At 35.7% G+C, this 27389-nt stretch overlaps 1 protein-coding gene and 1 long non-coding RNA gene across 2 annotated transcripts in view; one reads left to right on the top strand and one right to left on the bottom strand.

Moving 5' to 3' along the window:
• The first annotated feature begins 3957 nt into the window (after positions 1-3957).
• Positions 3958-26324, top strand: LOC123880748. Its single transcript, XR_006799330.1, has 3 exons — positions 3958-4155; positions 22179-22181; positions 26312-26324. It is a non-coding gene; the product is annotated as an uncharacterized LOC123880748 (long non-coding RNA).
• The window catches only part of LOC123880743 (alpha-1,3-mannosyl-glycoprotein 4-beta-N-acetylglucosaminyltransferase A-like), a 39783-nt gene continuing 17621 nt past the window's right edge, over positions 5228-27389 (bottom strand). The window contains exons 5-12 of the mRNA XM_045929042.1: positions 24252-24460; positions 21861-21973; positions 20928-21156; positions 8593-8805; positions 8302-8409; positions 7673-7869; positions 6606-6825; positions 5228-5836 (exon numbers count right to left, since the gene is read on the bottom strand). Coding sequence (XP_045784998.1) covers positions 5798-5836; positions 6606-6825; positions 7673-7869; positions 8302-8409; positions 8593-8805; positions 20928-21156; positions 21861-21973; positions 24252-24460 — 1328 coding nt within the window. The 3' untranslated portion in view covers positions 5228-5797. The remainder of the gene's footprint in view (positions 5837-6605; positions 6826-7672; positions 7870-8301; positions 8410-8592; positions 8806-20927; positions 21157-21860; positions 21974-24251; positions 24461-27389) is intronic.

Here is a 27389-nt window from a genome sequence, read left to right on the forward strand (position 1 = left end):
ATTAATTTGAACGTCTGGATTGAGTTTTGAGATTTTTTTCTAGATACACCATGAAAGTTTAAGGTGAACTCATTTTTAACAACTACATACTTTTAAGTTCATATTATCTAATAAATAGCAGAAAAATACATTTTTATTTTTCTATTTCCAAGATCTTCACGCTTAAATATTTAGGTATACCTACAAAAAATCGAATCGCTTAAGTTTTTTACGTCATGTTCATTTTCTTTTAGATTATAAGATCATAGACTATATTTAAAATTAAATTATTATAATATCATTTAGCATTTTAAAGAAGTTACTTTCCTTTATGATTATTTTATTTTATTATATTGAACATTTTAGGTAAATTTACCTGGGGTCATTGATATAAATATATAAGTCAATGCTTGGGGCACAATAATATGTCAAAACATCACCATTCCGCATGATAAAAATCAAGTGAAGACAGAGAAGAAAAAATAATAAAAAATTTAACCTTGCCCACAAAATTGCCGTTATAGTATGAAGTATTGATTCAACGCTTTTTGTTACGATGGTCGTTTCAGTTAATGGTATTAGCGAAAAGTTTCGACAAACACCTCAAGATTCTTCCGCTTGTCTGTTGGATCAAGGTCAAGAAACAGAAGGAGACACATCTTGAGCTGGTATGCATTATGATTTATGAGTAGGTTCTTCATTCACCAGGGGCGGCTTGGATCCTATCTTGCTACCAGTGGGATCCACTCATTCATATTTTAAGGATTTTTTCTTTTAAGTATGTATTTTATAATATTCTTTACATAGGTAATACAAAAATAGAAAATACACAATCGGAACAAAAATAAAATATAGAAATTAAATATTTATTTAATTAAAACATATTTAAGCGATAGATGCATAATTTTCAGATATAATTTTTTTAAGGTTGCTAATTTTAATTAATGAAATATTACTTTGTACAAATTTGGTAGCTACCACACTCGTCTATCCATCACATACATCCCTGTAGACTTTTAGGGCCTTTCCACAATACATGCGGTGCGACGCTGCATCGCAAGAACGATATCGCACCTCAGTGTGCTTCCCATGCTAATTCCCATGATGTATTGTGCGTTGTCGTAGAATTTTACGATATGAGGTCGCACCGCAAGTATTGTGAAAAGGCCCTTAGAACTAGCTTAAGTTTTTTTAGCCAGCCCCTTCTTTAAACCGATAAAATTCTTAATTTTTTTTAATAATATTAATTTTTAACATAATGAATTTCACTTTTGAATTCACTTTTCAGCGGACTCGGTACTAAATGTTAGTGATGAGACATCTGTCAATGTCCACCCCTTAGTCCACACGAAGACGGTTGACTCAAAGTGCCAATTTTAATTCCCGATAGGCTCCTGTAGGCTAGTTGAATGAAAAATTAGGCAAGGGCAAATTGAAACATTACAATAAAGGCAAACACTTGAATGTTAATAAGTAGTATCTGTGTGTACACAATATATACATATTATTATCAACACTAGTGTGCATATATGTATAAGTGCCTTTGTTCACGACCCCAAAACTTTGGAAGACTCGAGGGATTTAAACGTAATGTTATGAGGGGCTCTGAATTCGTGAAGGCTAGGACAGACAAATAATACTATTACTATTATACCTATTATAGACCGATAAAAATACATGTTATTTACAACTAAAACTAAGGCGCAAGGCACACGCGCAAAGTCGAGCTTAGCCGAGGCCCATTGGTTTTTGTAATAGTAACATAAACTAAGCTTTAAGTATTTTTTTGGCATTCCTACCTAACTGCAACGGCCTCCTCCATGTTTTGTTTTCAGTTAACCAATTAAAAAAAATACGCGGTGAAATTTTTACGGTTTTTTTCCTGCAACAAAATGATTTTTAATAGGTACAACAATCATTTTCATGGGAAAAAATTATTAGAATCAAAAATGGCAGATTTACAATTGTGAAAAATAAAGATCGAAAGCAACCTCGAACAAATGGAGTAATATCCGGCTAGTTTATGCCGTATTATTAGGCACGCACGAGAGAATTTTCAGTTTGTCGGCAGCGTCAAATTGCATTTGAGTTGAAGTTGTTTAGTGAAACTATTATTTCTCACACTTTTGTGTTTATGAAAATTTTTTTAAGCCTCAATAGCTCAACGGCTATAGGAGCGGACTGACATCCGGAAGGTCGGCGGTTCAAACCCCACCCGTTGCACTATTGTCGTACCTACTCCTAGCACAAGCTTTACGCTGAAAGGGAAATGATAGTCATGATTAAAATGGCTAATATACTTTAAAAAAAAATTCAAAACATTTTTATTTTATGTTTGGGTTATTACAGAGAGCATATTGTTCTGCCGCGGGGATACACACACTGAGTACACTCCACTCTGTCCGTATACATCGGTCCTAATGAATTCTTTACATTCTCCGAAGTGCTTACAAGATGTAGAATTCACACGATCTTACAGTACGCGGCGGGAAATATTGCACATCGAACTTTAGAAAGCGATTTCGGCTTCATAGAGCGTCGTCTCTATCACTCATACCTGTGTGACGTTTTGTCGGTCTCAACGCCAGAGACGACGCTATACAAAACCATTATCTCATTCTAATGTTCGATGTGCCATATTTTCTGCCGAGTAGGTACTGTTTACTCGGCTGGCCCGAACAACACACGAATGCTAACGAGTGGCTGAAAAAGCTAAGATTCTATCATGGCGCATACTGGCCAGGGGAACTTAGATCCTCGTTTTGATTGGTCAAATATTTACACAGATTGCAATAATGGCGTACAATATTTTAATGACCATTTTATTTTACTTCAAATATCTAAAATATTTATTACACAATTAAGATTTATTACACAATTACACATTTATTAAACAAAATTTAATTCATTTATATATAATATATGACGTATCCATTCTTTAAATAATAATTTATGATTATAATTAAATATGTACATAGATAAATAATTTATACGTGATTTACAATAGTTACAATTACTTTCTTACTCTTTTATCGTGGAAACGCTGTGTGCGCAGGTTATTATTTTCTAAACTTACTTTATACGGGATAGTAAACAAAAACGTATTTTAAATTTTAATACTTACCTGATTTTTTTAAATTAGGCTCAAAATATAAACATCTGCGCACACATTATTGTTTATAATAATATTTTATACATGGATGTATATTTTTTACAATTTATATACCTATTTAAGTATTAATGAAAATATATTTATCAAGCTAACTTCTAAAGGAGATGGACAAAATTTGCCCCAGGCTGTACAAATACAAAGGTATTATAATAAATTCAGATAAAATATACCATTAATTTTGAATAACTATTTACATTTAAAAGCAGTCGCTGAAAATATTTGAAAAAAATAAGAATTCAAATCGATTTTGTCTAAGATTTCCCTTTTTTTTTACTTTACGGCTCTGGATGGAAGTCTTTTTACGCCTATCACAAACTTAATGTCACAAGGTCACAGAAGCGTAAAAATTGTTTAAGCTATATTATAATGTTGCCATTCAACTCTTATTTTAAAATAAATACATAGACGCGTATATAAAATTAATAATATAGCATTACAATATTCACAAAAAAGGGTTATTTTCTTGTTTCCTAGTCGGTGGTCAAATTCGATGTTCACTGTCATGTGGCGATTGTTAGTCTGTGTCTTACGTCCTATGCTGTAGTCAAGCTCAAAAGTGCTAGGGCCCAGAGCCGTTAAAGCTGTGTCTCTATGCTTGAAAAATGACGTTTGCTTGACATTCCGTCATCCTGTGTTGTCATCGCTTACTTTCGTTTATACAATATCTGTACTTATTTTTGTTTACCTATAATATTAATATAGTGTCCTAGTCCCACACGATTGCTCCACTAATTATTATTATTTATTGTTACAAGCTGTGTGTGTGTAGTTTTAGTTCATGAAAATGCTAAGCTATATGGAAAAATTATAAAACATAAAAATAACTGTAACATAACCTAACCTCAATCAACTTTTTAAAATCTTCATAACTTTAAGCCACGACTGCAAAATAACATGCGACTTTTTTCTTCTTAAAATAGAAGATTTTTACTATTAAATGGCACAGATTTCATCTCTGTACATTCTGGGGCACACGTCCATACAATTTTTGTTCATCTCCTTTAGTAAATGCAAGTACATTTTAAAATTTTTAAGGATAGTTAAAAAATATGATTTCTTACAAAGAATAATAATTTATAATTTAAACTTACTGAATATAAAATTTGATGTACTTATACTTATTATAACGCTTAAGTACTGCGAAATTGGGACTAGATTATGTAGGAACATGGAACTGTCCATCTTTAAAATGAATCGTATGCATTGTTATACAATAAATAATAATTCTATATTTTATACACACCGTTGGAACGAGTATTTTAAACGAATGCATTTGTATAATTGATTATATTATACCTATACATTATATGTATATTAATTGCAATTAATTAAACGATAATGGTCGTTGATGCGGGAAAGTCCTTGAGTGGAGACCGCGTTTAAGCGTAGTGTGGGATGCCCTCCAGCACGATGGACTGACGATAAAAAGCGGCTGGCGTTGTGGCTGGATGAGGAAGGCTGAGGACCGGGTGTGGTGGCGCTCTTTAGGGAAGGCCCATGTCCAACAGTGGAGGTCCACAGGCTAATGACGAGGGTGATGATGATGAAATGAAAAATGATCATTACAACTACCAAAATCAATGAATATTTTAGCTTTTTATATTTTTAGACATACTAAATCGTCATTTACGAGTAAATACTTATATTTTAGTATGTCATTTATTTAATTAAGTTTGAATAACCCTCCTTTTATTTAACTAGAATTAATTTCTTATTAATCTAATTTAAATATCAGTAAACGGGTGTTATCTACCCATCTATTTATACGAATTTTATGTTCCCCCCATTGACACATTTTAGAACGATTATTATTATTTTAATTTATTTTTCACTATATAAATTCTACCTCCATGACCTGATAATGTTATACATTACAACTTATTTGTTCTATTAATCCATCGATCATACCCACGATTTTCATGATTTAAAAATGTACCCATACGTTGAAGAACTTCCTTCTTCTCTCTTTTAGAGTTAATTGATTAATTCTTATTATTTATAATTTTTTTTTTTACTTATTATGAGATTAATTAATTTATCCTTTTAATTCTGAGAATTGATCAAATGCCAGTTAAAAGTTTGAACAAAATAATTTACTTGTCTTATAATCATGAACTTATACTCACATCACACATCACTCATTACATCGAGAATATTAAGCAAGTAATGTTTTTTTATTCAAATTAATCAAAAAACATACGCTATTGTCAGTGATAATATATATGCAAAAAGAAGTAGATTACCTAAACTGAAGACTTAAAGCAACGGCACTTGGTAGACTTTGTAGAGCCCTATCTCTTCTACTCTCGAGCGTTTCGTAACTTCTGTCTTACTCACTATCGAGCAGTTTTATACGCCATGTTAATATAAATGTAACACGTATAGTAGGTACATAACATCGTTGGCTAAAGTTCGCTAAATCATCCGAACCAAGAGAATCGATATAGTAATGAGTTGTAAATTATATCGTAGTTATTTATTATGTTTTCTCTTATTAAAACACCAATCATCAAAGCATATAATATCTGCCTATAGATTTAAATGGAATGTTCAATGCCCTTTGACTACAACCTTTTTAAAAGGTTTGTGCAGTGGCGGATCCGTAGATTTTTTTGTAAAAAGACCCCAACTTATTTTCTGCGACCGTCAACTCTTCTTTGCTTTATCAAATGTCTTCAACCCAATCTGAAAATACATTTAAAATGTAAGATATACATAAGTTAGGTATAAAGAAGCCACAGAAATTGTAAAAGATGCGGTCTGGGAATACTAATATTAGATTCCCACAGTAAAATCCGGAGCTGATATAATAAATAGAAAATAAAAGCTAGAAATAAATAAGTAGAAGAATTTTTTTATTGAAATAACCTTTTACAAGTACTTTTGGATCGTCAAATGCATCTACTACTGGTTCAGAGGGCCTTCCCTACCCTAAAGAACCAGCCAGAAATTCAGCGGTTTCTCTTTTCAAAGATTCAATCCATCCATACTATTAATATTATAAATGCGAAAGTGTGTCTGTCTGCTAACTTAACACGGCTTGACCATTCAACTGATTTTGACGAAATTCGGTACAAGATACCTTGCATTCCTAGGAAGAACATTTTATCTCGGAAAATTAAAGAGTCCTCACGGGATTTATAGAAAACCTAAACTTACGTGGATGACTTTGGTCATCTACTTGATACGGAAATAGCTTGTATTATTGCAAGACAACAAGATATAGACTAGTTCTTACACTACGGAAAATGAAAAAGTTCCCACGGATTTTCGAAAAACCTTAACCACGCGGACGAAGTCGCGGGCTTCATCACAATAATATTACGCCAGAATATATTAAAGTAATAATTAGGTGATTTCTATATAATTTCAAATACATATCAAAAACCGTGGAACCGGCAGGATTCGTACATGCGTCTCTCTGAGTAATAAATGATTAGGGGTTTGGACTAACCTCACTTAAAACAGTCCAATAGTAGCTATCCTTGGTAACGCGTATACGAATGGCCAACAGCGGTCCGAAACTGCGCTTCAGATCGCCTTCAGCTAAGCCAAATTCGTCAAATTCGTCCACAAAAATAAAATGCTTGCTTGCGTTCACCGGCAATACTTCGACCGCAGTGTTGTAAAACTTGTCGGATACATGCTCGACGTTTCCACTTCGGAATATGTAACTGAAAGTAAGTCAAAGAACTTAGACACAAGGTGACGCTTAAATAACAAACTTTTACTTTTAGTGCTAGCAGAGTAAACAAGAGTGAGGAAACTCCCATTGAACCTGATTCGACAATCTGTCAAATAATAGGCTAGTAATGTGAAATCAAAGATACCTAGTCATTTGGGTAAATGTAGGTAAGTGTAGGTAACATTTGACGCCTGCTAGGTTAGGTGAAACCTCGACATTTTGTCGCTCGTTTCCTGTCGTGAACTGTGTTGCTAATGTGTCGTCTTTTGTAACTGATCAGGCTTTAAAAAAAGGTAAACAGCGAATGAAGCAATCAAAAGGCAGAATTTCTTGATGATAACGATTACCATCATACATTTTTCTTACACAATCGGGGGGCAGTTCCTCTTAACTGATTGAGCTGAAATTTGGAACAAATGAATAAATAAATTGTAACATCGATCAATGCTAAGTATCATAGAGCTGGTCTCACGATTGAGCTGGGAGGTAGCCATAGAAGTTCCTCAACTTCTCAATCTTTGTTGCATTTGGGCTCGTTGGAATTGTCGTGACAAGCACCATAGACGTAAATGATGGTGAATGAATTGGGTGGTGATCACAAATTCTTCAATAATTGTCGATCATAATTCCGTTAGGTTTGGGCGATCGTTATCGTTGGGCATTAGATCGAAGCGAGAAGAGAAAAACTATGTCACTCGCAATCAGATGGGAAGTTCTCTTCCAACGCACCGTTTTATGACAATGAAAGCTTTATGTCATCACTTATGTACATCTACAATATTGGAAACAGTTTCAGTTGAAATACCATTCCAAAATATATTTATGTACTGAAGTACCTCGCAATAGCAGTCGGTTTTGCAAACCAAAACTCTATGACGTCACCTTCTTTCGGTTTAATGCCCCAGAAGTAGGTTTTTCCTTCATAAGCCCTTTTGACAGTATGGTCCGAATGCTCCTTTATATCAGTGTTTATACGTTTAAGCGGCGGGTTGTCATGGGGATAATAAGTTGCTAGCGCGCCAAATTGAGGGTCCTAAAAAAGAAATCCTGTTTTATATTTTTCAACACAGTTGCTCGGAAGATGCACTTAGTTTTCAGACGAGCGCACTTCGTCGACTACTGCTGGCGTCACGTGAGTCGTGACGGCAGCTGCTCGTCTATAAGCATACTTACAATAGCAGTAAAGTTTTTACCACGCTAGTACATTTTCTTTGCAGTTTTTGTTATTCCTATAATTCCACTTTAGTTCTAGTACAGCGTACACTATAGCAAGGCTTATGGGTTATAATGACTTTTTACAAAGACGTTATATCCTTCTTCAGCCAACATTCAGCCATGGATTGACAAACTTCAAGATATTATAATCTGTATTCTAGACAGTGAACTTTTGTTAATTAAAAAAATGTGAAAGCTGAATGTTACGTCATATTCCTTAGCCTAGTCTTTGCATTATAATAATAGGTACCTTTACTTTCTGTATTTTTCCTTTCAAGGAAGAATATACACCAATGTGTTGAAACAGTGATGACTTATACTTGGGGCGTATTTGCAGCTTATTTTTTCCACAGTTGTTCTGAAATGTACCATACATGTTGAATTATATATTAATTTTTAAATACGTTATGGGAACCATGTGAACTGTGAAGAGCTGATGATAAACTTTAGAGACCTAATACAAAAACTGACTCGATGACAAAATCTTTATATATCTACGTAGTAAAAACAAATAGATTACAAATAGATAGACATTACTTACGACGGACTTGTCGATAGTACAAACTCGATCGGCAAGAAAACTTTCCAGGAGCCAGTCAATCGGCATGTTTTTGTAAAACAACTGAACGTAGGTGATAAAATGTATGAGGTCTGCAGACCGAAATAGTTTCCCTATTCCGCCTACGTGGCAAAACTCTAAGAAATACCAGTTTGGTGTTGAAACAGAGGTAGCAGCTGTGAAGTGTTTAATTTCCTGAAACAAAATCATGTGGTTTTTAGGATCTTTTTATAAGGTTTCTTTGTTTGTATGTTGTCTTTCCATCGAAATTGGTAACTGATTTTTTGGTTACTTCATTTTCCGATTGACTTAATTTAGCAGACACGTGTGGTTTAAATGACAACAGATGATTATATTATAACGTAGTGATTACATACTCTTTGATATATGGAGGTGGGAAGTGAACATGGAACTCTGATGGCTTATGGCAGTACAATAAATTTTGCACTCAGTTGTTTTTGTATTCATGAGCACTTTTCAAATAATACAATGAAAAGAACTTGAATGAAGACTTTGGAAATGAAAGGTGAGCACTGGAACCATAGAGTAGGATATTGTATTATGACTGGAAGTCTCTAATGGCATATGAAAGGATAGTAGTATATGGACTAATAGGTACCTTCATACCTCTTTAGTACATTAAAAAAAATTTACCTTAAAAAGCCTTTTTAATTTAAATTTATTTAATAATAAAACGTCTTGTTTCAAAAATTCATCCATGCGTCGCATCTGGTGATGGAAGAGTTGTCGCTTATTTTAGCCAAGGGCGCCTTGCCTCCAACGAAGCATTATTTCACGGGCATGATACCCAATATAGTACCTACCACGCGTATAATATAAACTTGGACGGTTCAATTTAAAATAAATAGATCTATGCTAAACAATCTACAAAATACAGATGGATTTATAAAGGTGAAAGTATGAAAGAGCTTTCAATAAACGATTAATTATTCATTATTCGGCTTGCTTGGTTTTACTTCTTTATTTACTACCTACCCTCTTTTATCTTTATCTATTGGGATAAAAGTAAACATTAGGTTATTTAACATATTTTATTTAAGAAACTACATGAAACAGTGGGTTTAAATAAAAAGAGCAAATCAGTATAATCGCCCAAATTTATTATATCACTTCACTAAACACACTAATACAAATCGCTCATTGCTTTATTACTATTGTTACTTTGTTACTATTTATATAACTTACACTTGTTTACACAAATGGACATAGTTTCAGCTTACAATGCGTACGATAGAACAATCATCCTAAAAATGAGCTCGCATAGCTTTATATGGCGTTATCCCCACCGAAGGGATTCGGCAGTGGTGGCGGAGTTGCGTTCGGCTGTCAATGGCGCTGACGTTGATTGGCTGTCATGGCGGCAGTAGGCTATGATTGGCCGTCTTGGCGGTTATCGGCTGTAACAGGCGGTGATTGGCCAGCTTGTCTTGACTCGGATAGTCTGGTTGGCGTTGGCGCGTTGCGATTGGCTGAGGCGGCGTGGCGTTACATTCGGCCGTCCTGAAACAATGAATTGCTCCCGCAATGGGAAAATGCTTGGTTAGCTTTCTGGTAGACGATAGCTCAGCAAGGTCTTCGGTTTCAAGTTATTTATCGGAACAGTTAGCACTGTTGGATATAAGAGCCGTAGGCGCTGTGATATGGCTTTAAAGAGTCTGCTCAGGCATGTACAAGCTTCGTAGCCTCGAAACCCCTTAACCCCCTCGAGTTCTCTTAATGCCTACCAGCTTGGTTACGAAAATGAACCTGAGTAAATGCTATCAGTGTTTACTTCTATCGCAATGCTTGTGGGAGCTTGCCACTAAATAACTAAATTCCTTTGTTATAATTAAATGAAATATTAATTTTGTCAGTTACATTATGAAACAGTGGGTTTAAATAAAAAGAGCAAATCAGTATAATCGCCCAAATTTATTATGTCACTTCACTAAACACACTAATACAAATCACTCATTGCTTTATTACTATTGTTACTTTGTTACTATTTATATAATTTACACTTGTTTACACAAATGGACATAGTTTCAGCTTACAATGCGTACGATAGAACAATAATCCTAAAAGTGAGCTCGCATAGCTTTATATGGCGTTATCCCCACCGAAGGCATTCGGCAGTGGTGGCGGAGTTGCGTTCGGCTGTCAATGGCGCTGGCGTTGATTGGCTGTCATGGCGGCAGTAGGCTATGATTGGCCGTCTTGGCGGTTATCGGCTGTAACAGGCGGTGATTGGCCAGCTTGGCTTGACTCGGATAGTCTGGTTGGCGTTGGCGCGTTGCGATTGGCTGAGGCGGCGTGGCGTTACATTCGGCCGTCCTGAAACAATGAATTGCTCCCGCAATGGGAAAATGCTTGGTTAGCTTTCTGGTAGACAATAGCTCAACAAGGTCTTCGGTTTCAAGTTATTTATCGGAACAGTTAGCACTGTTGGATATAAGAGCCGTAGGCGCTGTGATATGGCTTTAAAGAGTCTGCTCAGGCATGTACAAGCTTCGTAGCCTCGAAACCCCTTAACACTTCGAGTTCTCTTAATGCCTACCAGCTTGGTTACGAAAATGAACCTGAGTAAATGCTATCAGTGTTTACTTCTATCGCAATGCTTGTGGGAACTTGCCACTAAATAACTAAATTCCTTTGTTATAATTAAATGAAATATTAATTTTGCCAGTTACATTATCTAGTTAGCTTTATCCTATCGCTTGCTATTCTTTACCGAGCATTTGCCTTGTTACGCATAACCATCCCGAGTTCGCTAATTTTACATTAATAGTAACATGGCATCGTGACCTAGGTAAATACCAAATTATGGATATCACATTCATTGAGAGTATTGTCAGTAGTCCAAATAATATCAGTTAACAGTTTGTCCAATCATTTTATTCGCAGTTTCGCTAGGACCTGTGGCACAACGCGTTTAACATGGTCTGGTTAGTGCTTGGCTTGGCTTGACTAGGCACTTGGCTCGTGGTAGTATCATGGAGGTCAAAACATACCTAACTATTAATCAGTCGACACTCGGAAACTCTAAAATGTCTACTAGTAAAAGCATTCTTATGCTCACTTTATAAGTTTACTAGGATGTCCAAATAAGGCAAATTATGTATAATATTCTACGAAACTGATCGTTTTCGGCTAATAACAAATTTTGCAAAAGCATCTGTAATAATCAAATTGTACCTACACTACTGATGAGCGATATCCTTTCGCTGTCTTACAAAATGGTTTTACAAAATGTGGTCAGTATGAACTCTACAAAATTCTAATCCAATGCCATTGGTCTGTGATCTAAACTGCAATCTTATCTACTTTAAAACCAAGACGAAACAAAAGAACATTATTTAATTTATAAATTATTATCGTTTTCAGTTGTACTATTTTTCCACGTTTTACTTTAGAGACATTTTTGAAAGAAAAACCGTCAACAGACTGGCTTGTAGAAAGGAAAATAGCTTGTAAATAGCTTCTCGTGAAGCTGTGAATGCTATTACTCTAACTTGAAAAGGAATCTCACTTAAATCCTTGCAGGGAGATCTCTCAACGAGCAACGAGATGAAAGTACTCCTATCGAAAGTAAAACTTGGCTACCGAAAGTAAAACTTGGCTATTGAAAGTAAAACTTGGCTACCGAAAGTAAAACTTGGCTACCGAAAGTAAAACTTGGCTACCGAAAGTAAAACTTGGCTACCGAAAGTAAAACTTGGCTACCGAAAGTAAAACTTGGCTACCGAAAGTAAAACTTGGCTACCGAAAGTAAAACTTGGCTACCGAAAGTAAAACTTGGCTACCGAAAGTAAAACTTGGCTACCGAAAGTAAAACTTGGCTACCGAAAGTAAAACCTGGCTGCCGAAAGTAAAACCTGGCTGCAGAAAGTAAGACCTGGCTGCAGAAAGTAAGACCTGGCTGCAGAAAGTAAGACCTGGCAGCTGAAAGTAAGACCTGGCAGCAGAAAGTAAGACTTGGCTGCAGAAAGTAAGACTTGGCTGCAGAAAGTAAGACTTGGCTGCAGAAAGTAAGACTTGGCTGCAGAAAGTAAGACTTGGCTGCAGAAAGTAAGACTTGGCTGCAGAAAGTAAGACTTGGCTGCAGAAAGTAAGACTTGGCTGCAGAAAGTAAGACTTGGCTGCAGAAAGTAAGACTTGGCTGCAGAAAGTAAGACTTGGCTGCAGAAAGTAAGACTTGGCTGCAGAAAGTAAGACTTGGCTACTGTCTTCACTTCGGCATCTATGTAATTCCGAAAACAGTTCACGATTGAATTTAGGTAATACAGGATCATCAGTCAAATAACAGTTTTCTATTCCATTCCTATTCCCTACTATGTAAGCTACATAACCAGGCAGGCATACTAACACCAACTGAACTCAAGATATTATGTAAAACGTCAGTCTAGTCGGCTTAGTGAAAATTCTTACGGTACGTCCGGTCCACCTGACTAACAATGAACGGCACAAAGCTATATCATGGTTATAATTAAAAGTGCCACTTGAACTTTCTACTTACATTATGATTGGACCGACAATCTTAAGGTAGAATGATGAAATTGACTCGATTGAAAGTTGGCAAAAGTACGTAACATACATGCTGCCTACAAGCACTACTTTTTTTCTAAAATGACACAAGCATTATCAAAATCATAAGGATATCTAACTGGTAATAGTTATTATTACGTTTCCTCCAAGTGCCCAATTCTGCCTACATTACACTACCTATTTGTATTTACTCTTTTATACGCTGTGCCACTGGCTTGTATAGTATACGAGACAGTTCCAAAGCCGTGAGTAAGATCTACTTACTATGCTCTCAATCATTCAAAGAATGTGATTTAAACTACAAGTTACAACACGTACAGACTTCATAAACACTAACTTTTAGTAAAAATAAAAGAACAGTCATACCATACAGCATAAACGCTTAACAGCGCTTATGTCACCCCAAATAGGCAACAATGCGGCGGCTTATAGATACCCATTGGCTGCAACCCTGCATCGTTAGCGCGCCACGATGTGGTGCCTCGCAGTGACGCGCTCGGCATCAGGCACACAGCACACAGCAAAGCATCAGTGGTGACCATCGTAGGCGATGACGTTTGCACTTCACGAACTCACCAAAAATTCCGAGAAAAGAAAGATAAACACAATATTATTGTTTGACTACAAGTAGCTCCCAGTCGATTCATAAAGTACGTCTGCCCCAATTATGAAGATCTATATTCATATTACATAACAATCATATAACCACATGAAAATCAATTTCACAAGAAACTCAAAAGTGAACATCATAAAACAATTCGATTTTACATTCAAATTGCGATCGCCATGCTATATGCAAAACTGGATTTGAGCACACTGAAAGTGTTCATCAACCGATTCTGAAGTAAATGATATTATTGTACCCTTAAAAATAATTTACAGGTACCCCACACGTACCCCGTGTTGTCTGTACGACTGCAGCGGGAATATCACCGACGACGCGAAAAAAATAACCTTAAAGGTTTATAGAACCTTATACTATAACTGAGCCTTGTGCAAATAAAAACACTAATAGCGTCAAAGCTTGTTTCTTGAAAACTTCTGGTTGAAATTTGCGGGTAGTCTGAGAACTATTGTTACCATCCGATATACTAGATCTTTTTTTTTTAATTAATTCCTGATCAGTATGTATTTATGTCAGTTCATAACCACTCAACAATTTTAACCGATTTTGATAAATGATACGTCATTCGTCTTGATGGCGTGTGTGTCAATGGATATATAAAATTCTTTAAACAATCAATGTGGTGGATTTTATACGATTTAATGTAAGAGCCGAAAAATATGCAGCGCAAACTGCAGTCGGGAGTTTTTATTTTTTATTATTTAACTTATTGAATTACTTGTTAACTTTTTCGTACCGGTAGCACTTGGTCATAATTTCCACATACTGGAAAGCACTACTACTAACCCACTAAGTACGTTTTCTAGAATTAAACTGCGAATTCAAATTGCGGGTATCTCGGCGAGATGCAACGTGAAAAGTGGATGGTTGAACGGGTTTTTACCTGATTCGATAAAAAGTTGACTAAATCAATCGGTTGCAATTTTAGCATTAGTATTCACCGCCATTATTTCATCAGTTATATATATACAACACGTGTATTTTTGTTAGGAAAACTGTAAATAAAACAATACACACAAATATCACGTTTACAAAAATTAAAACTAAAACTCGTCGAGCTAGTTACCTTGCCTTACCCAAAACTAGAACAATTTATGGCAGAAAAACCCTTACCTATGAAGGAGCTAAACTGTACATCAAAATACCTGCACACATAAAAAAAATGTACACTCATTCAATCCATTTAAAACTGAATTAGCTGCTCACACTATGAGTAATGCGAATTACTTCAACAAATGCGCTGAATGAGTACTTAATTAAATGGCGAATATTGTAAACTTTATTTTCTTAGAATTAAGTTCTTATGTAAATGACTTTTTTGTTTTTATGAGAATTAAACATCTTTAAACCTAAACCTTTATTTGACGGTCAGATATGCCACAAATTATAGTTATATTTATCTTCAGCTATCACTCAAACCATTCACTATCCGCGAGCGTATAATGACCACCTATCATAACCCGCGTGCTCTAATACTAATTTCATAACCTCAAACAGGGTGTTAGCAATATTAACCTTTCACGGTCATCTCATCAGTAGAGGTTACAAACACAATCAACCTCATTACACTATGCATCAATATCATTAAAAACGGGATTAGAAATGGAATAATGGATGGATCATACCTCAGTTATTACGCGTAGAAGTTGAGGGTAGGTTGCCATCGGGCGTAGAAACCATGCACGCTGCAGATGAATGTACCTCCGGTTCAAAACTCTTCTAAGGACCTTCCGGGCCCCAGAAGTGGACGATCTTCATTGTCGCTTGATTTTTACACGATGATTCGTTTCATCCTTGCGGATGAACAAAGTAGATGGCATGTCTTTGCCGACTCGTTAATTGGCGCGATTATGCATCATAACTTTCTTTATTAATCCCACTTCTGAGATGAAACAGTGGGTTTAAATAAAAAGAGCAAATCAGTATAATCGCCCAAATTTATTATGTCACTTCACTAAACACACTAATACAAATCACTCATTGCTTTATTACTATTGTTACTTTGTTACTATTTATATAATTTACACTTGTTTACACAAATGGACATAGTTTCAGCTTACAATGCGTACGATAGAACAATAATCCTAAAAGTGAGCTCGCATAGCTTTATATGGCGTTATCCCCACCGAAGGCATTCGGCAGTGGTGGCGGAGTTGCGTTCGGCTGTCAATGGCGCTGGCGTTGATTGGCTGTCATGGCGGCAGTAGGCTATGATTGGCCGTCTTGGCGGTTATCGGCTGTAACAGGCGGTGATTGGCCAGCTTGGCTTGACTCGGATAGTCTGGTTGGCGTTGGCGCGTTGCGATTGGCTGAGGCGGCGTGGCGTTACATTTATCTAGTTAGCTTTATCCTATCGCTTGCTATCCTTTACCGAGCATTTGCCTTGTTACGCATAACCATCCCGAGTTCGCTAATTTTACATTTATAGTAACATGGCATCGTGATCTAGGTAAATACCAAATTATGGATATCACATTCATTGAGAGTATTGTCAGTAGTCTGAATAATATCAGTTAACAGTTTGTCCAATCATTTTATTCGCAGTTTCGCTAGGACCTGTGGCACAACGCGTTTAACATAGTCTGGTTAGTGCTTGGCTTGGCTTGACTAGGCACTTGGCTCGTGGTAGTATCATGGAGATCAAAACATACCTATTAATCAGTCGACACTCGGAAACTCAAAATGTCTACTAGTAAAAGCATTCTTATGGTCACTTTATAAGTTTACTAGGATGTCCAAATAAGGCAAATTATGTATAATATTCTACGAAACTGATCGTTTTCGGCTAATAACAAATTTTGCAAAAGCATCTGTAATAATCAAATTGTACCTACACTACTGATGAGCGATACCCTTTCGCTGTCTTACAAAATGGTTTTAGAAAATGTGGTCAGTATGAACTCTTCAAAATTCTAATCCAATGCTATTGGTTTGTGATCTAAACTGCAATCTTTTCTACTTTAAAACCACGACGAAATAAAAGAACATTATTTAATTTATAAATTATTATCGTTTTCAGTTGTACTATTTTTCCACGTTTTACTTTAGAGACATTTTTGAAAGAAAAACCGTCAACAGACTGGCTTGTAGAAAAGAAGTAAATAGCTTCTTGTGAAGCTGTGAATGCTATTACTCTGACTTGAAAAGGAATCTCACTTTAATCCTTGCAGGGAGATCTCTCAACGAGCAACGAGATGAAAGTACTCCTATCGAAAGTAAAACTTGGCTACCGAAAGTAAAACTTGGCTACCGAAAGTAAAACTTGGCTACCGAAAGTAAAACTTGGCTACCGAAAGTAAAACTTGGCTACCGAAAGTAAAACTTGGCTACCGAAAGTAAAACTTGGCTACCGAAAGTAAGACCTGGCTGCAGAAAGCAAGACCTGGCTGCAGAAAGTAAGACCTGGCTGCAGAAAGTAAGACCTGGCTGCAGAAAGTAAGACCTGGCTGCAGAAAGTAAGACTTGGCTGCAGAAAGTAAGACTTGGCTGCAGAAAGTAAGACTTGGCTGCAGAAAGTAAGACTTGGCTGCAGAAAGTAAGACTTGGCTGCAGAAAGTAAGACTTGGCTGCAGAAAGTAAGACTTGGCTGCAGAAAGTAAGACTTGGCTGCAGAAAGTAAGACTTGGCTGCAGAAAGTAAGACTTGGCTACTGTCTTCACTTCGGCATCTATGTAATTCCGAAAACAGTTCACGATTGAATTTAGGTAATACAGGATCATCAGTCAAATAACAGTTTTCTATTCCATTCCTATTCCCTACTATGTAAGCTACATAACCAGGCAGGCATACTAACACCAACTGAACTCAAGATATTATGTAAAACGTCAGTCTAGTCGGCTTAGTGAAAATTCTTACGGTACGTCCGGTCCACCTGACTAACAATGAACGGCACAAAGCTATATCATGGTTATAATTAAAAGTGCCACTTGAACTTTCTACTTACATTACGATTGGACCGACAATCTTAAGGTAGAATGATGAAATTGACTCGATTGAAAGCTTGTTGGCAAAAGTACGTAACATACATGCTGCCTACAAGCACAACTTTTTAATCTAAAATGACAAAAGCATTATCAAAATCATAAGGATATCTAACTGGTAATAGTTACTATTACGTTTCCTCCAAGTGCCCAATTCTGCCTACATTACACTACCTATTTGTATTTACTCATACGCTGTGCCACTGGCTTGTATATTATACGAGACAGTTCCAAAGCCGTGAGTAAGATCTACTTACTATGCTCTCAATCATTCAAAGAATGTGATTTAAACTACAAGTTACAACACGTACAGACTTCATAAACACTAACTTTTAGTAAAAATAAAAGAACAGTCATACCATACAGCATAAACGCTTAACAGCGCTTATGTCACCCCAAATAGGCAACAATGCGGCGGCTTATAGATACCCATTGGCTGCAACCCTGCATCGTTAGCGCGCCACGATGTGGTGCCTCGCAGTGACGCGCTCGGCATCAGGCACACAGCACACAGCAAAGCATCAGTGGTGACCATCGTAGGCGATGACGTTTGCACTTCACGAACTCACCAAAAATTCCGAGAAAAGAAAGATAAACACAATATTATTGTTTGACTACAAGTAGCTCCCAGTCGATTTATAAAGTACGTCTGCCCCAATTATGAAGATCTATATTCATATTACATAACAATCATATAACCACATGAAAATCAATTTCACAAGAAACTCAAAAGTGAACATCATAAAACAATTCGATTTTACATTCAAATTGCGATCGCCATGCTATATGCAAAACTGGGTTTGAGCACACTGAAAGTGTTCATCAACCGATTTTGATAAATGATACGTCATTCGTCTTGATGGCGTGTGTGTCAATGGATATATAAAATTCTTTAAACAATCAATGTGGTGGATTTTATACGATTTAATGTAAGAGCCGAAAAATATGCAGCGCAAACTGCAGTCGGGAGTTTTTATTTTTTATTATTTAACTTATTGAATTACTTGTTAACTTTTTCGTACCGGTAGCACTTGGTCATAATTTCCACATACTGGAAAGCACTACTACTAACCCACTAAGTATGTTTTCTAGAATTAAACTGCGAATTCAAATTGCGGGTATCTCGGCGAGATGCAACGTGAAAAGTGGATGGTTGAGCGGGTTTTTACCTGATTCGATAAAAAGTTGACTAAATCAATCGGTTGCAATTTTAGCATTAGTATTCACCGCCATTATTTTATCAGTTATATATATACAATACGTGTATTTTTGTTAGGAAAACTATAAATAAAACAATACACACAAATATCACATTTACAAAAATTAAAACTAAAACTCGTCGAGCTAGTTACCTTGCCTTACCCAAAACTAGAACAATTTATGGCAGAAAAACCCTTACCTATGAAGGAGCTAAACTGTACATCAAAATACCTGCACACATAAAAAAATATACACTCCTTCAATCCATTTAAAACTGAATAATTAGCTGCTCACATTATGAGTAATGCGAATTACTTCAACAAGTGCGCTGAATGAGTACTTAATTAAATGGCGAATATTGTAAACTTTATTTTCTCAGAATTAAGTTCTCATGTAAATGACTTTTTTTTTGTCTTTATGAGAATTAAACGTCTTTAAACCTAAACTTTTTTTTTTTTTTTTTGACGGTCAGATATGCCACAAATTACAGTTATATTTATCTTTAGCTATCACTCAAACCATTCACTATCCGCGAGCGTATGATGACCACCTATCATAACCCGCGTGCCCTAATACTAATTTCATAACCTCAAACAGGGTGTTAGTAATATTAACCTTTCACGGTCATCTCATCAGTAGAGGTTACAAACACGATCAACCTCATTACACTATGCATCAATATCATTAAAAACGGGATTGAAATTTGAAATGGAATAACGGATCATACCTCAGTTATTACGCGTAGAAGTTGAGGGTAGGTTGCCATCGGGCGTAGAAACCATGCACGCTGCAGATGAATGTACCTCCGGTTCAAAACTCTTCTAAGGACCTTCCGGGCCCCAGAAGTGGACGATCTTCATTGTCGCTTGATTTTTACACGATGATTCGTTTCATCCTTGCGGATGAACAAAGTAGATGGCATGTCTTTGCCGACTCGTTAATTGGCGCGATTATGCATCATAACTTTCTTTATTAATCCCACTTCTGAGATGAAACAGTGGGTTTAAATAAAAAGAGCAAATCAGTATAATCGCCCAAATTTATTATATCACTTCACTAAACACACTAATACAAATCGCTCATTGCTTTATTACTATTGTTACTTTGTTACTATTTATATAACTTACACTTGTTTACACAAATGGACATAGTTTCAGCTTACAATGCGTACGATAGAACAATCATCCTAAAAATGAGCTCGCATAGCTTTATATGGCGTTATCCCCACCGAAGGGATTCGGCAGTGGTGGCGGAGTTGCGTTCGGCTGTCAATGGCGCTGACGTTGATTGGCTGTCATGGCGGCAGTAGGCTATGATTGGCCGTCTTGGCGGTTATCGGCTGTAACAGGCGGTGATTGGCCAGCTTGTCTTGACTCGGATAGTCTGGTTGGCGTTGGCGCGTTGCGATTGGCTGAGGCGGCGTGGCGTTACATACTGTAGGGTTATTACTGTTACTAAATAATACAGTAGGTGCTTTATTTGATTTTCAAGTCTTTAATACTTTAATATTTACGTTTACCTGACAAAATTACAGCTACCTACATTTTTAATTTTTTTATTCATTATAGGCAAGTGCTTGACCACAATCACACTTGATGGAAAGTGATGTGGTCTAAGATGGGACGCGATTACCTAGAATGTACATATTCACTCTTAATTTTAAAGAGAGATAATAACATTTATTGAAGCCACTTTTCAAAGCTAAATCACACCCGTGACTTTGTCCGCGTGGATTTGGGTTTTTAAAGTCACGTTGCAACTCTTTGATTTTCCGGAATAAAAAGTACTCTGTCACTCTCCGGGTCTGTAACTAAATTATCGCAAAAAAAATCATACCGATCCGTTGCTTCATTGCAGCGTGATTGAAGGACAAACTAATAAACAAACAAACATTCGCATTTATAATATGGTAGTGGTAACTTGGAATAAGTTTATTAAATTAAATTATTATTATTAAGTTTTCTTACCTGCATGTACTTATTTTTTGCGATGACATCGTCTTCTAGCATAAGATAAAAGGTGCCCTTCGTCTGCGCGTAAGCCATTAAGTATATTGTATCAAGGTTTTGCTTAGTTCGCCATTTAACCCTCTTGAAGGAGTCACCCAGAGTCAGTGGCAAGCTCTCAAGGTTAGGGTAGTATGAAGCGGATGGAGATATTACTTCAACTAGACCGTTAGCCACATGCTTTGGAAACCTAGAGGAAAATGAGTTGGTATGGAATGAAAGCAGATTTGATCTGGTTGTTACAAAGCTTGTTTTCTTGCTGGCTAGAAATATTTGCCCCGAATACAAGTTTAATTAATATATTATGTTTCCATCGTTCCCTTGACAGAGCGTTTCACAGTTTTTCTTAGGTTTCTTTGGTCTACCTTATTTTCTATGTTCTACCATTTCATTTCCAAACAAAGTTAGCTATAGTAAAACTAAATAGATCTATTATAAATAAATCAATACTGCCAGCATCTGCCTCGTTGCGGTGGTTTCTAGGAGATTTTAGATTAAATTATATTTATTTTAGTTTTAAATTACAATTAAGTTTATTTCAAAGATAAGTTTTAGTTGCATTGTTTTATAAGTTACCTTTAAATCATTTATCACAACACCGCAAGGCACATCTAAAAAAAACCCTAAAAAGGGCCTTGACACACGGACAGACCAACAAACAACAAAGTGATCATATGAGGTTTCCTTTCATCCATTATGAGGTATGGGTCCCTAAAAACTAACGAATATTATCGAAGCAGAGACACGTAGATATCAATCTAAATAATATGCATGTATTATGCATATTATTTTGATTGATATTATTATTATACATATTACGAATGACACACTTTCTTATTCTTCTTCTTTTTTTAATAATATGATCATGTATGAGTATATAGGAAGCACACTTACTTTATTTCAACTTGCCTGGCGATGTTGAGGACATATTCCAAGTCAGTTTCGCCGACAAAAATAACGATAAGTGTGTTATTCAAGTCCGCCGCAGTCAAGCCACTGATTAAATGCTAAAAGTAAAATAATTACTAGACAAAACTGAAACAGGCAAGTACAGTAGCTTAGGGTAGTCTGAATACTTAATTTCTAACCGATTTTCAAAAACGAGTAGGTCTTCAATTCGGAGCGTTATTTTTTTCTATATATGTAGGAATGTACACCGATTTTTCTGAAGTTTCTGGAGTTTAATCAATAGTTTAGTTTCAAATCTTTTAGATAGTACTCGAGCTATGAACGATTTTCTTTTACAATACGAATGTACAAAAATAAGGATCTCTCTAATGTCCCTCCCCTCCTTCTCACGACCTCAACCACCAAAATTTCCATCCAACGGTTCTAAAGGCTAAAGAAAATCTTTTGTTCATGAAACGCCGCATAAATTCCCTACAGATAGGACTAGCACTTATGAAGTCAGGTTTCTATTCATCATCGTTGGGGTTCCCACAACCTAATATACCAACAACTATAATTGCAGTCAAATATTATTTACTTAGTGTTAGCTTTTTCAAAAAAAACTATTTAAAATTTAAAATAATAAAACAGATATTTGACTCATTCGACGTCACACAATCTCTTCCGAGCAGCCATCTTGAATCGATTTGTATAAATACGGCTGCTTGACGGTTTTTAAGCCAGTCTCGTTCGGACTCGAGACTCAACGACTATTAAATACTTTTGTGTTTAGGTCGCTATTTTGATTTAGTGGTTGCAATAGCAATTGCGCCCCGATCAAATTAATATTGCAGTTAGGTTATTTGAAGATTAAAACTCTTGATAAGCCTCTACGCGTTGCGGCTTATGTCCTCGTGCAAGCTTAATATGAAAGAACATTTTAATAACTTATAAAAATAGTTAAATTATAACGCCCCTTTTGGCCTAAGCTTTTATTAGTATAAATTACATTTCTTTAATTTGTTTTGCAATAGGTACTGTTTTAATTAAAACATGATTAAACTTAAAACTCCTTAAAACAATTTTTACAGGTATATGAGCGTTAGTAAAATAATAACTCGCGCTAACTCACAGGCTTAGACGGATTTGGAGCTTTATTTCATTCAACGGGATTAGATATACAAATTTAAAAATAAACTAGCTTATTTCCAAGACTTAATCCGTGCGAATTTAGGTTTTTGTGAGCTTCTTTGAGAATCGGCGACAAACTGTCCTGATAGATATTATCGAAAGACATCGAATTACATTTCTGTCAATTAATTTATCTGATTATTTTATTTTTAATTTTGTGGTTATTGACTTATGGAGGTATGATGTTCGTCATAGTAAAACTCATAGGATATTTTATATGTAGTTAAGTACCAAAAAGCAAATAAATCACCAACCGCTGACGCTAAAAGCATCGTGTCTGCTATGGTCCTCGCAACGCTAAAATATGTTTTGTCTATCGACAATAGCATGAATCGCATGGATCAGTTTACAATTTGCTATAGAGCAAACAATACACCTGTGGTTGAAAGGTTTTCCAATATCGTGAAACGATATGACGATTGACGGAGTTGGAAAATATAATATTGGCAAAAATCTTATTTATTACTTTTCAAACGTATTGTTCGGAATTTATAATTTTTCTAAGTTTATTTTTTTGACGTTTCTATTATTTCATATAGGATTTCAGCAAGTCCAATTTCCATCAATGATCATCAGACGTGATTCGAAACAAATATTTTGTAATTTTTGAAGGGCTTTGCTTGAATTAGCAATATACAGTATCCCGTATCACCCGTTTTGTTATGGTAGAGGAGATAGAATAACATTTAGCATCAAAGCTTATATTTGTAACATTGGCGTAGACAAATGCAATGAACATGCGATGCCAACCAGGTAAAGTTTTAATACAGAATAAATGGTTTGGTGAAACTAGAATACAGCTATTACAAAATTTCGTTTTAAAGCACACCTAAGTAGTTTGGAGTTAAATCCCTCAACCTGGGGATCCCTTTCGGTACGGGGGATGAACACTTGGGGTGCTCGGCCAGTGCACCTTAGTAACATGGTTAGCCTTGTTAATAATTTGGTGTAAATATCGAACACCAATTATACTTAGTGAGAGAAGAAAGAAAAACTACTAAAAACACTTTGTGTTTATTATTCTTGTTTTTGGTTTAGGGTAAGATTTTTTTTCTTAAAAAATCCTATGAAATCCTACTTTATATTTCTGACACATACTTGACCAATTTTTAATTTTATTTTGATTACGCCTCGAGGGGGTTGAACTGCCATATTGGTAGATAGAGCCAGCTTTTAATAAAATCTATGGGATGTACAGTTACTTACCGATAGAGTTATCATTAAATAACTCTCTTTATCTCTTCTTACGGTAGGTATACCGATAACCACTTCGGAGAACAGCCTTCCTCCCTTCAAGTGATAAGCAGGCTGTAGACTAGTCGGGGTAGCCATCAGATGAGGAAGGAGCTGATACACAAATGATGTCTGCATCAAGCTTAAAGTTTCCGTTTGCAAACCCGAAGCTGCTTTCATGCCTGTTCGAAATAATTTATAATCGTCACTAACCAATCGCCGGCTCACTACTGAGCACGGGTCTCCTCTCATAATAAGAAGGGTTTGGCCATAGTCCACCACGCTGGCAAACGCAAACTTCAGACACCTTTGAGAACATTATGGAGAACTCTAAGGCATGCCGGTTCCTCACGTTTATGCATTTATGTTTATGTCTTCAATGTTCATTATGAACGATTGTACATATAAATTATCTGGTTCTGCTGTCTGAGTGAAACGTGCAAAGAGTCACAGAGCGTCGCGGGGGATACTTGTGGTATTTTGTAAATGAATACAGGCACCGTTGCGTTGGCTGTTAAGAGAAGTAACCTTAGCACGCTACCCTAGCAGTTTCTATAGAATCGTAGTTTGGTTTGTCCTTTAAATTAACCAATAAAATTATGTTGACACATTCTTGAAACAAATGTCTGTAGTTTTCTAGATATTTGTAAAATGTGTAGTTTTAAAGTTATATGGGCTCAGATTTATATATTCTAAAACCACAGACCAGATATCTGTTTATAGAACGCGTCTACAAAGCATTGAGTTTGATCGGTTGATAGCCAAATAAGAGTTAAAGTACGTTTGTATGAAAAGCGTTGGCGATCGCATTAGGGTTACTTCTCTTAACATGATATTTTCAGACATAACTAATATTATGTGTAAATTTTTATAAGGTAAATGATCACTAAATGGCGTTGCTATAACAGAAATACATAAGTAACACGAATAGATCAAAGTTTCGGGTCATAAACGAATGAGATAATGAAATGATATTGTTTGAAGAGGTTTGTGGTTAAATATGAACCTGGAAAAATATTCAAACAGAAATATTTCGCAATTTTTGACTACCTTGAGCAAATATTAAATCGTAATTTCGCATAAAAGCAACTGTAATATTAATAGGCATCCAAGCTGTTATATCAATAAGACGAATGGTAGGTAATATAATATAACAATATGAATGTATAAAGTTCACAGGAAACATATTTCAATACCTACATTGCCCATAGGAAATGCAAACATCTACTATCCCTTAGTGGATAGAACAAAACTTTTTTAATTAATATTAACTTTGTTGAAGCTATTATACCAGTAAGTGATAATAGCATTAACGTAACACGAGTTCCTTTTTACGGAACACCAGCTTAATGCTATAGGTACATAGTGTTCACAATACATTCAATCGATTTTGTAAGCTTTTGAAGTTTTGCACACATACCTACGTACTGTAATGATTAAATATAGGGTGTGGCAGCGCGCCACAAGTTAATTGAATTAGCCACGGACGCTTACGCTCAAGAAAACACGCTTCGTTTTAATAAAAAATATGAAACTGAATATTTTTAAACATCCCCTTTGAAAATATATACTTATACAAACGTAAAACGAAGTGTCCACTAGTAAAAAAATTGCAGCAAATAGGTCTGGCAAGTTGTTTGCACGTCACTTGCAGCAACACTGGCAGCAAGTCAAGTTCTGCACATTTTTAACCGACTTCCAAAAAAGGAGGAGGTTCTCAATTCGTCGGGATCTTTTTTTTTTATTTTTTTTTTTATTTTTTATGTATGTTCCCCGATTACTCAAAGACCCCTGGACCGATTTGGAAAATTTTTTTTTTGTTTGAAAGGGTATACTGTGCAGGTGGTCCCATATAAATTTGGTGAAGATCTGATGAATATCTTCGGAGATGGAGAACAGAACTCCTCAATGGATAGGAGCAAATTGCTCGCGATCAGTGTAATAGCTTAGTAAACAGTAGGGTTTTAACTGGGCACAGCATATTATAGTACAGTGGGGCCACTAAAAATTGTGAAATAAAAAATTTTCAAAAGAAAAATAAAACCGACTTCAAAAACGACAAACACTAAAAAGTAAAAAATAACTTTTGTTTAGCTACACGTGTAATGCACCTAGGTATGAAGTCGGGCGAGCTTCACTCTTGGATTTCTAATTTTGTTTTAATATGCTCGCTCGACTTCATACCTAGGTGCATTACACGTGTAGCTAAACAAAAGTTATTTTTTACTTTTTAGTGTTTGTCGTTTTTGAAGTCGGTTTTATTTTTCTTTTGAAAATTTTATAATTTAAACAATGAAGAATTTTTCATTGCTAGTGGAAACATGATCGTGGCAGATATTCGCAACCTATGTTTTTAAATCGCAAGCAATGTTACCGAAGCGTGTTTAAGGGAAAAGTTGAGATTTCTAAATAATTTCTAAATAATAATAACAGTTTCATTACATAAAAATAATTTAATAATTATTATTTTACATATTATCAAAAATTCGGAACCGGCAGGATACAAACCTGAGTGTACCTGGTTTCTGGCCTAGTGGATACAGGCACTCCGGGCGCAATTGCAAGGGGACGCAGATTCCGCAATTTTTGATATTTAAAATTATTTTAAGTGCAGGTAAAACACTATCATAAATATTATAAAAAGCAAAGATTTTTTCTAAAATAATTAGGTTAATATTAACAGTGATGAAAAATTAAATTAAAACTGTCAATTTTCATCAAAAAGCAATTCAGTAAATTTTCACTGAAAATAAGATACAAAATGAAACACGTGTGCACCGTTGCTATTTTTATAGATCGAATAAAGAAGAATATAATTTGATTGGTGCGCTGTGGTGTGGACGTGGCTGTGTGTATGTGGGATGTTGTATGTTTTATAGTACTCAGTTCATAGATATAGAATAAATAAAAATAATAATAGTGTTTACGTAGTACGCTAGATATGCTATTGGGTGTTTTGAAGAAACTTGATTATCGCCATTTTGGTGCTGATAGCAGCAGTGAGCGTATTGCGAGCGTACTGGAACTAAATATATTAGTGATGAGACATCTGTTAACACGAGGACCAGTTGACCAAAATATCAATTTTGATTCCTCAGTGAGGTGCTTCGA

The sequence above is a fragment of the Maniola jurtina genome, chromosome Z (genome assembly GCF_905333055.1).
Source record: "Maniola jurtina chromosome Z, ilManJurt1.1, whole genome shotgun sequence".
Classification (NCBI taxonomy): Eukaryota; Metazoa; Arthropoda; class Insecta; order Lepidoptera; family Nymphalidae; genus Maniola; species Maniola jurtina.